Source organism: Myodes glareolus, chromosome 9, assembly GCF_982192425.1.
Source record: "Myodes glareolus chromosome 9, mMyoGla1.1, whole genome shotgun sequence".
NCBI lineage: Eukaryota > Metazoa > Chordata > Mammalia > Rodentia > Cricetidae > Myodes > Myodes glareolus.
This window is the reverse complement of record NC_142034.1, coordinates 35612673-35624183: the sequence shown is the minus strand read 5'-3', so window position 1 is coordinate 35624183 and position 11511 is coordinate 35612673. Positions and strand designations below refer to the sequence as shown.

Sequence of the window (11511 nt, the reverse complement as noted above, 5' to 3'; positions counted from 1 at the left end):
GCTCAAATTGTTCTTCATGTTTACTTATGTATTTTTTAAGTGCATGTGTGTTTTTCCTGCATGTATGCTTATGCCTGTAGAGGATGCCAGATCCCTGGAACAGGAATGGAATTAGGAACGGTTGTGAGCCACTGTGTGGGTGCTGTGAACTGAACCCAGGTCTTCTGGAAGAGTGGTGCCCTGAACAGCTGAACCTGCTCTCCAGCCCATCAGACGCCACTGTTTTCTGAAGCTTCATTTGGAGGCAAACATTTGAGACCATCTCCCCTTTCCAGGAGTCCACAGGCTTGTTTGGCCTTAGCGCTCTAAAATTCTCTAAGTAGGTGTCATGTGTAAATGTTACAGCGCTGATAGAAAGGTTTCCTGGCAGTCAGAAGCCAAGGAATACCCACAGCTAGGAAGGAAAAGTATTCCAACAGAAGCGTTTCAGCTCTGTTCTGGTAGCGGACAGTTTCCCCGGCAAAGCGTTATAGAACTTGCTCTGGGAAAGGTTTCCCTAATGTAAGCGTAACAACTCTGCTCCAACAGGGGAGGGTTTCCCCAGTGAGGTTGTTAAAACTGCTCTGCTCCCCTGAAGTGGAACATCTCGGCTCTAGCAAGGGAAAGTTTCCCCAGGCAAAGTGGCAAGTTCTGCTCTGCTCTGGCTCCCGTCCACTGGGCTCTGGTGAAGGCCGTTACTGCTCTGCTAAGGGAAAGTTCCTGGTGGAAATGGAGCCGCTCTGCTTCACTCCAGCAAGACCCATTACTGCTCTGCTCTGCTCAGCCGACGTTGTCACAGCTCTGTTCCGCTCTGCTCTGCTCCAGGAAAACAAACTCATTACAACACACCTCACTCAAGAGAGTTATTGGGAAGGAGGTGTCCAGGAGAGTGGCTGATTCTGCCAGGGTGGACAAAGGCAGCCACAAACTGAACAGGTACAGGACTTATATAGGGTTTCTTAGGGGCAGATCTTTCCAGGGTAAAGATTTTCTGGTTGGGAACTGGTAGGATCTCAAGTCCTAGGCTTGAGACAAGCTCAGAGATTGATTGGTTTTTTTGTGCTCAGGGATTGGTTGGCTTTCATACTCAGGGACTGGCTAGATTTCAAGTCCTGAGTTGCTTATGGGCGGGGCGTGTGTCCTTGGCTCTGGTCTCAGGGCCAGGGTGCTCTTTCACTGATCCTTCTTATCCTACATCATGGAAATCTCATTGCTGTGTCAAAATACCTGATGGAAGGAAGATTAGGGAAGGGTTTATCTTGACTCTGGTTTAAGAGAAGATACGGTCCATAGTGGCTGGAAGGCATTGGTGGCAGAAGTGCCAGAGAGGCCACAATCAGGAATGCTTAGCTGGCTTCCCTTTTTCCCTTTTAATTCTGTCTGGGACACCAGAGTACGGGATGGTCCCATTCACACTAGTCTTCCTTCATGTTAATCCTCCCAGACATACCCAGAAGTGTGTCTCCTGGGTAATATCAAATCAAGTCTGGGTGTCAGTGAAGAGGAACCATCACACCAACAAAGGCATAGTAACGTCTCTCTGACACTCTTAGGAATACTAGATTCCTGTGTTCTAGCCACTCATGGTTGTCAGCTATGAGATCTTTATTTCCAACTTCCCTACATTTCCTCAGTAAATCTTTCCAGTTTCAACCTACTCCCCAAAATAACCCATCTCCAGATTCCCGACTTTGACTTTTGACTTCTATCCCTGTCTGCTATAGAATGTCTACTCCCATTCAGTTCATCCATATGATCCTATAAAGCCACTGTATTTGGAATCAGAGCCTAAAAGAGGTAGCTAAAAATAAACTAGGCAATAAGGGTGGAGTTCGAGTCTGATGGAACCGACTACCTTCTTTCTTTCTTCTGAGGGTGCGTGTGTGCAGATCAGAGGCAACCCTATGTGTCTTCTGAGGGTGCGTGTGTGCAGATCAGAGGCAACCCTATGTGTCTTCTGAGGGTGCGTGTGTGCAGATCAGAGGCAACCCTATGTGTCTTCTGAGGGTGCGTGTGTGCAGATCAGAGGCAACCCTTACTTGCCACTTTGAGATATGGTCTGTTGTTCACTGCTGCTTCGTGTCAGACTGGCTGACCCTTGAGCTTCTGCAATTCTCCTGCCTCAGTTTCTTTTCTCCCTGTAGGGTGGCATTAGGATTACAGACGCTCACACTACAGTGTTCAGCTTTTACATGGGTTCTAGGGATCCAAACTCAGGTCATCATGCATGTACAGCAAGCGCTTTACTGTAGTGGGATTTTCTTGTTGGACTTTCTCTTGGGGACCGTCAGCTTCCAAATATTGACATGGAGACTTATTAATTATGAAAGCTTGGCCTTTAGATTAGGCTTGTTTCCAACTATCACTTAGAACTCAAAACTAACCTGTTCCTATTAATTCACATTCTGGCATATGGCTTTTTACCTTTCTTCCATTCTGTATGTCCAACTCCCTCCATGTCTTGCTGGCAGCTCTCCACCTCTCTTCTTCCGAGAGTTCCTCTCTCTTTCCCCCAGAAGTCCCATCTATTCTCTCCTGCCTAGCCACTGGCCATTTATCTTTTAAGTAAACCAATCACAATGACCTTTCTTCACACAGTGTAAACAAATACCCTGCAACACTTTACCCTCTGAGCCATCTTCCCAGTTTTTCAACAGGGTCTTGCTGAATAGTTATGGCTGACCTGGAACTCACTATGTAGATCAAGCTGGCCTCAGACTTGGGGCTGTTGTTCTAACTCAACTCCCAAACACTGAGATTACAGATTCCACCACGTCCAACGAGTTGAAATCCTTGTAGGAAAAGGGGCATCAGAGACCTCTCCAAGCTCCACTTGATTCAGCTATTTTATCCTCTTGTGTGTGTTTGTTCATTTACACATTGATGCAGGGTCTCATTGTGCAGCCGTGACTGGGCTGAAACCTGCTATAAAGACTCATGGGAATTCTCCTGCCTCTGTCTGTGTCTCCCCAGTGCTGGGATTCAAGGCCGCACCACTCTTGCTTTATTATTTAGCCTCGATTTTATTGTTGTTTCTGCCCCAGGGATGCCGCTCAGCAACAGGGTATAATGCTGTCCCCAGTACCCCGGCCAAAGCACCTGGATTCCTTTCCTGGCCATAAGCATCAAGGGCAGGCTTTTTACAGATGGTTCACAACTGTAATCCAGTGATCTGGCGAGGCAGGCATTCATCAGTGCTTGTTGAAGCCTTATAACCAGGTAAGTCTTAGCTAAAAGGTGAATTGACACAACTCAGAGGTGGCTTGCACCCTCCCTCCATAGGTCTTTCTCACACATTCATACATAAGCCTCTACTTTCAGAACACACCACACTGCTGCCCTTTCAAAGGTCCCGGTTCTCTCATTTCTTTGACTAAGTATTACCGGCCTCACTGAGAGCCACTCGATAGCCTCTTCCCTTTGTAGTTTGGTATCAGTTTCATCAAGGGGAGAAACAAAGGAACCAGTCACAGCTGCCTCCTGGAAACAAAATGCCACCATCCTTTCTCAGCCCTGGCCTCATTCTTTCACCGCCAATTTGGGGATCTACTGATAAACACCTTTTCTACAGGTTGAGGGCATTGTCCTCCTCCACTCTGTTTCCCAGAACACAGTTTCTTTTATTTTTTTAAACTATTTTTATTGAGCTATTTTTCTCTGCTTCCCTGCCTTTCTCTCCCCTCCCCGTCTACCCTCTCCCATGGCCCCCATGCTCCCAATTTACTCAGGATATCTTGTCTTTTCCTACTTCCCATATAGATTAGATCCATGTATGTCTCTCTTAGGGTCTTCTTTGTTGTCTAGGTTCTCTGGGATTGTGAGTTGTAGGCTCTGTTTTCACTTCAGGGTTTCTCTGTATATCTCTGACTGTCCTGGAACTCTGCAGGCCAGGCTGACCTTGAACTCACAGAGGTCTGCCTGCCTCTGCCCCCTAGTGCTGTGACTAAGAGCATTTGTCACAGTGTCTAGCTTTTGATTTGTTTCTTTTAAATGAAATCTGTTGGCATAAGAGAGTCAACAGGAGGCTGAGAAAGGAAAAGGACTAATACTTCTCCTTTTAAATAATGTTGTATTTGGAAGAGTATATTAATTATACATAATAATTTAACTCATGATCATTTTTTTCCTCTTTCCAATTAGTGTCCTTCTCCGTGTGTGTGTATCTGGGGGAAATTCACATGGCACACGTAGGACCCTTTACAGTTTTATATTGTGGTTTTACATATTGGAACATACTGATTTAACTGCATAGGGTGTGGGTGGGTGTTTCTCATTAGCCAGGACTCAGCCACTAGGCTGGGGTGTCTGGGTAACAAGTCTTGGGCATCAATCTGTCTTTTGTGTCTTCAGTGCCAGGATTCAGTGCCTGGGCCACCATGGCTGGTTTGTTTGTATTTTGTTTTATTTTGGATGTAGGTTCTTTCACAGCTGAGCTGTGAGCTATCTACCCAGCTGTTTCATTTGTTTTCTTTTAAAACATGGTCCCCCTGGTGGTAGTAGTGCACACCTTTAATCCCAGCACTTGGGAGGCAGAGGCAGGTGGATCTCTATGAGGCCAGACTGATCTACACGAGCTGGTAGGACCGGGACAGGATCCAAAGCTACACAGAGAAAAATCCTGTCTCGAAAAACAAAATAAAAATAAATAAGAAAAAATAAGAAAAAAGAAAAGGAGGAGAAGGAGAAGGCCGGGTGGTGGTGGTGGCGCACGCCTTTAATCCCAGCACTCGGGAAGTAGAGGCAGGCGGATCTCTGTGAGTTCGAGGTCAGCCTGGTCTACAGAGCTAGTTCCAGGAGAGGCACCAAAGCTACAGAGAAACCTTGTCTCGAAAAAAATAAAAATAAAAAAAGGAAGAAGACAAAGAAGAATTAAAAAAGCTGGGCAGTGATGGTGCACACCTTTAATTCCAGTACTTGTGAGGCAGAGGCAACCAAATCTCTGTGAGTTCGAGGCCAGCCTGGTCTATGAAAGCTAGTGCCAGGACAGCTAGGGCTGTTACACAGAGAAATCCTGTCTCAAAAAACTAAAAAAAAAAAAAAAAATTTTAAATCAAAAAACAAAAATAGACAGATAGATGGATAGATAGATAGATAGATAGATAGATGATAGACAGACAGATAAAACAGGGTCACCTATAAAGTGCGGTTCAGGAAGGCCTTGGGTTTGCAGTGTTCCTGACCTGGGGTCCACCTAGTACTGAGATTACAGGTATGTGCCACCATGCCCAGCTGTAGACCTTCTGTTGTCTTTTGTTTTTCAATTTTTTTGCTTCTTACATTGCTGGGGATCAATCCCAGGACTCTCCCATTTGTGGCAGCTACTCGTGAGCTACAAGCCCACTTAATGACTTTTATTTATTATTAGTATGTGTGTGGAAGTCAGAGGCCAACCTTTTGGGAGTCAGTTCTCTCCTTACACTCTGGGTTCAGGGACTCAGACTCAGATCAGCAGGTTTCAATACCAAGTACTTTTACTCAATAAGCCATCTTGCCTGCCCCCCGTTTATTTTTATCTCACGTGTGCATGCGTTATATGTGGAGGGGGTGCATTCATGTCCCAGGGTATTCATGAGATCAGAGGACAACTTTGTGGAGTTAGTTCTCTCCTTCCACCTAGTACAGCAAAGTGCCTTTACCCAACAAGTCATCATCTCAACCCCCACCCCCAACTTTTGACACAGGGTCTGGTGTGGGAGGTCCTTCTATCTATGTGTGGCTTTTATTGGTGAATGAATAAAACTGTTTCGGCCAGTGGCTTAGCAGAATAGGGCAAGGTGGAAATTCCAAGCAGAGAGAGAATAGACAGGGTCAAGGAAACACTATGTAGCTGCCATTCAGAACCTTGCTGGTAGGCCATGAGCCTCGTGGTCAAGTAAAAAATAATAGAAATGGGTTAAGATGTAAAAGATAGCTAGAAATATGCTAATAGGCCAAACAGTTTATAATTAATGTAGGCCTCTGTGTGTTTCTTTGGGACTGAACGGCTGTGGGATTGGGCAGGATAGTAACCTCTGTCAACAAGGATCTCTTTATTATGTAGCTCTGGCTGTTCTGGAACTTGCTATGTAGACCAGGCCGACTACTGAGTGCTAAGACTAAAGGCATGTGCCACCATGACAAGCCACTTTTTTTTTTTAAGAGAAGTCTTCTGCAGCTGAGAATGACTTGTTCCTGCCTCATATTGGGATTACAGACATACCATGATGCCTGCCTTTAATTTCTTTTACAACATGATAGTCCAACAGGAGAGCAGTATTCAGATGCTATCTGGTACTGAGTATCAAATCTGCTGTCATAGATATTATGCATCTGTGGTGTTCATGCATGTGCACATGTGTAATTTTGTGTCTGCATGGGTGCAGATGAGAGTGGAGGCCAGAGGCCGGCTCCCAGTATCGTCTCCCATCACTCTCCACTCTATACATTGAAGAGGTGACTCTCATTTGAAGCCTGAGCTCCCTGGGATCATCTAACCAGCCAGCTTGCTCAGGAGGGCCCATCCTGAGGCTGGGATCAGAAGCTGGCACATACACGGCTGCTGGTTATCTCAAGTGTAGCTCTCACGCTTGGACAGCAAGATTTCACTCATTGATCCATCCCCTGAATTCATCCGCTAGCCTAGCATGGTTTAAAAGTATTGTTTTTAGATTTGTTTATGAGTGTTTTGTCAGCGGTCTGTGTGGATGTCTAGAGATGGAGTTATGGATGGCTGGGAGGCACCGTGGGTGCTGGGAACTGAACCCGGGGCTCTCAACGCCGAGCACCTCTCTAGTCCCTTGAGCATGATATTTTTAAAAACATGATTGTCATTTTGGGTAATTTCTACTGACTGCAACAAAATATGTGCTAGTTTTACATAAGATGCAATATGTGCTCTGAATCATATGAAGCAAAATTTAAAAATAAACCATAGCTGGACAATTGTGACACACGCCTTTAACTCTAGCACTTAAGAAGCAGAGGCAGGCAGGTCTTGGAGTTCGAGGCCAGCCTGGTTTACAAAATGAGTTTCAGGACAGCCCGGGCTATATGGAGAAATCCTGTCTAAAAACCCCAAACAAATAAAACATAAAAAGAATTATTTTTAAAAAATCAGCTGCTAGACCTGGTAGCACAGGCCTGTAAATCTGTAACCCCTGACACTGGGGAAGCTGAGGCAGAAAGACTCAAAGCTCAAACCATAACTGGGATATAGAGTGAGTTCAGGATGGCCTGAGCAGTTTAGTCACAAAAATAAAATCAAAATAAAACAAAGAGAGCACTAGAAATACAATGGCAGAGGGCTTGCCTCTCCGGTGTGAGGTCCTGGGTTCAGTGTTCGGTATGGGGGACAGGTGGGTTAGCCTAGCGTGGTGGGGCAGGCCTGCAGTTCCAACACTCAAGAGGCTGAGGCAAGGCCCGTGAGATGGCTCTGCAGGTACCGGACACCCTGAATCTGATCCCTGGGACCTACTGAACAGGAGAAGGACAGAGCCAACTCCACAAAGCTATCCTCTGACCACCGTATGTGCAGCACACGCTCCCACACACATACATCATACAAACGCACATACAAAATAAATTTTAAAAAGGTGCTTGAGGTAGGAGCATCATGAGTTCAAGGCCAGCCTAGGCTACAAAAATGAGAACTCAGAGATGGATAAAGAGTAAAAGTCTGCTCTGATAGACTAGTTTGCACAGTTGTCCAAGCAAGAAGTAACTTCCTAATTTATAATTCTGTTTTCCTTTATTTTATTTATACTAGTGAGAACCCCCAGGCTTACTCATTTATTCTTTAATTACCTCATTAACTGAAAAATTATATAAAACACACTGGAATTACAAATGTAAAAGAAAATCAAGACCCTCGTTTTATTCTTGGAAAACTTTATTACAGTTTAAACAACAAAGCAACGGATGGGAGAGTAAGGCCATCCTTCACAGCTACCTGTGGCAAACCCCACACGAGAGACATAATTTAGGCAAAAGACGTTTACTGTCTATATCATAGTTACCTCCCAATTTGAGATCATGGGAAATCAGTCACACAGGTTAGAAACAGGTCTGCATCAAGTCCCACCAGAAAGCAGCAGAAGTGACGCCTAATGAGGCTAAGCCTGCCGGCATCTGATCCTCAGCACACTAAGCGCCTGAAGATGGAGAGCAGGCGGCTCACGTTAAAAACACCGCAATGGGGCTGCGCTCCCCCTGCCTTCACCTTTACTAGGACTGTGGTATCACAATGGGGTGGAGGTTCAAACAGTCAGGTCAAGCCCGAAAGGTAAGAATCGTCTATTTCTTTAGAGGACACACAAAAAACATGACTAATTGGATCTTCTCTTAATTTACAATTAAAAAGTCTATTTTTGAGGACATAAAAAATAGACACAGCAGCACTGTCTAACACCTGAAACGATTCCACACTGAGCAACCCCATTAAGAACCGCAACTTTGAAGTCTGTTTCAGCCCACAGAGGTGATTTCTGCGTGAGTAATGAACTGTTTACTTGGGCTTGCCTTCTAGCGACAGCACACACCTGGTCAGCTATTAAACATCTACTGCAGGGCTCTTCTTCCACTGCTTTTCCCTTTAATTAAAATGCACCTCAACATGACTGGACAATTCAAAGAGGCTCCAATGGCCTTTGATAATTTTCTTCTTCTTCTTTTTAATAAAAAAAAAATTAAAGTCAGGGGAGTTCACTATGTAGCCCAGGCTGGCCTTGAACTCATCAGCCTCAAGTGTTGGGATTTGAGTGCATCACCAAACCCAGCTCAATAATCTTTTACCGAAGCTGATCTTGTTCTCAGTGACAGCTAATGCCCAACTTGGCCTCAGTCTATGATTTTTAGATTTACAATAGAATACTGCATCATCACATACACATCCTGATCTGTGAGTGATCTACTTACATCTCATAGCCAGTTATCTTGCAAAACAAGTTACCAATGTAAAATATGCAATATTGTTGCAAAAAAATATACAATATAGAGAAGTTTCTACATTCCCATACAGGCTTTAAAATGAGGTAATGCAAACTTGACTGGTGAACCCTCTTTACCATTCGGGACGTCTCAGGGAAACTGTGGACACACCTTTCCTCAGATCTTTCCACGCCATGTCGCCTTTGGATGATGCTGAGGAACTTTCTATGCTGAAAAGTTATTTAGGAAATCCTTGAGCTTTGTGGGGTAGTCGGTCATCACGCCAGTGGCTCCCAAGTCAAACGCCCTTTTGTACTCATGTTCTTCGTTCAGAACCCAAACATACACCTGGAAATCGGGGTTTAGGAAACAGAAGAAGAAACGTTAAACAGAAATCCATTTTATATTTACCCACCATGATCTCTGCACACTTACAGGGAGGGAACCTTATGAAGGTTGTAATTTTAAGAAATCATTAAGCTCTGTTTTAGAACCTCCATTTCCTCATTAGATACACACTACCCCACCCCTCCGACCTCAACGGATCTCATTTACATTAGGAATCCAGCTAATGACTTATCACTAACTGCAAGGACGAGCATACAGTCCTCATTACAGTTGCAGCATCAAAGTCAGAGCTCAGACAGACTGAAAAACCCTGCACGTTGGCCCGAGTCAAACAAGTGAGCGCTGCTCTTTCGAAATGCACCAGTGCCCAGACTTACTTGGATGCCCCGGGCAGTGAGGTGGTCGAATAAAGCCTTCCGCATTAATAAACTAGGGGGAAAAAAGACAGCAGATTCAGGCACATCTTCATCTTCAGGACTAGAATTAACCATTGTCTTCTCTGTTGGTTTATAGAGTTTAACAATTGCTGGTTTAATCCCAATGCTTCAGCAATACAAGCAAACATCTCAAGTAATAATGGCTGTTACAAATTAATTTTCTTTCTTTTTTTGGACAGTCTCACTATGTAGCCCTAGCTGGCCTAAACTCCCTGTGTAGACCAGGCTGGCCTATCTGACCTCTGACCAGCAGAGATCTATCTGCTTCTCTCCTGAAAGGCCACACCCAGCTGGATGAATTCCTAGCTTCTGACTGCTGGCCACCCAGAGACTGCTCTGGGGCCAATGGATGCGCACAAGACCATTCTCCTTGCAGCAGCACTCAATGAAGTGGAGGCTCCTCACTGTGCCGGCTGGAGCTGGAATGAGAGTTAGAGTGAGCTAGAAGCCCTGTTCCTGTGCCCAACTTTCCAAGTTAAGTAAGGCTGGGAATTCAACTTAAGTTCTGAGCCATTACAGTTCCATCCCATATATTTTTGTATGTCTATTAGTTAATTTTCTGTGTCTATGGAAAATTATGTTAGACTATAAATCACTTAAACAAGATGGGAAGTAGTCATGCTGGAAAATTACAAATAATATTTTATTTAAATATTTATTTATTTATTATGTACACAGTATTCTGCAAGTCAGAAGAAGGCACCTCATTACAGATGGTTGTGAGCCACCCTGTGGTTACTGGGAATTAAACTCAGGATCTTTGGAAGAGCAGGCAGTGCTCTTAATCACTGAGCCATCTCTTGAGCCCCCTACAAATAATATTTTTTAAAAAATATTTTATTTTAAATTATGACTATGTGTGTGGTATCTGTGTAGATGGTTATGCACATACATGAGTGCAGGTGCATGTGGAGGCCAGAGGAGGCTGTTAGTTTTCTTGGAGCTGGTAGTACAGGAAATTGCAAGCAGCCTGACAGGGATTTTATAAACCAAACTATGTGCTAGGGCAGTCTGTACTCTTAACCACTGAGTCATCCCTCCAACCCCTGCAAGTTAATGCTATTCCTATCCATTTACATGTATTACAGTGATTAAATATGAAACTCTAGCAATCATGAGCTTTAGTACCAATTACAACATGTTCTTGAGGGATTGGAGAGATGGCTCAGGGGTCACGAGCACTGGCTGCTCTTCCAGAGGATCTGGGTTCAATTCCTGGCACTGTCACGGCAGCTCACAGCTGTCTGTAACTCCAAGATCTGACACCCTCACACAGACAAACATGGAGACAAAACACCAATGCACATAAAAAATTCTTAAAAATGTATTCTTGAAAACTAGGAATTAAAACAAGGAATAAATACAAAAGGAAAAGATTACTGCGAAATAAAAAGCTAAGGCTGATTTCCTAAGACTCCTGGACAGCAGGCATCAGGACCTTGGTAGATGTCAAGTGTTGGTGCAAATCTTTCCAAGACATGTGCCAGCAGGCACTACCCACTCTCACACATGTATGCTGCCACACACGCTTCTTTTCCCTGTGATGGACTGCGGGTTTGTGGAGCAAGGGAGTAGGCGAGGACTGTGGTTTTCGCAATCTGGCTAGTAACTAGCTACACAACCTTGACGGAGATCCCTTAAGTGAATAGGCAGTCGCTTGGTTTTCTCACGGAGGTTGAAGGGATCGTCTCTCCGGGTTCCCACTAAGGCTCTGTGACATGCAGATGCTTCGCCGGCCTGCTCTTACTGTGGACATGAGGACAGACTGCACCGTTCTCCAAGAGTAACACCCAGTAAATACAGCACCAGGGCAGTGACTCGGGCTGGGAGGTAAAAAAGCTTG

The 11511-nt window shown here is 44.6% G+C and overlaps 1 protein-coding gene and 1 long non-coding RNA gene across 2 annotated transcripts in view; one reads left to right on the top strand and one right to left on the bottom strand.

The window, feature by feature from the left end:
• Positions 1-470: 470 nt before the first annotated feature.
• LOC146893240 (uncharacterized) lies at positions 471-10314 on the top strand. The gene is made up of 3 exons (XR_015003741.2): positions 471-915; positions 3024-3198; positions 9848-10314. It is a non-coding gene; the product is annotated as an uncharacterized LOC146893240 (long non-coding RNA).
• Gdpd1 (glycerophosphodiester phosphodiesterase domain containing 1) overlaps positions 7829-11511 on the bottom strand; it is a 33884-nt gene continuing 30201 nt past the window's right edge. The window contains exons 9-10 of the mRNA XM_048446785.3: positions 9609-9660; positions 7829-9231 (exon numbers count right to left, since the gene is read on the bottom strand). Of these exons, the coding sequence (XP_048302742.2) occupies positions 9109-9231; positions 9609-9660 (175 nt within the window). The 3' untranslated portion in view covers positions 7829-9108. The remainder of the gene's footprint in view (positions 9232-9608; positions 9661-11511) is intronic.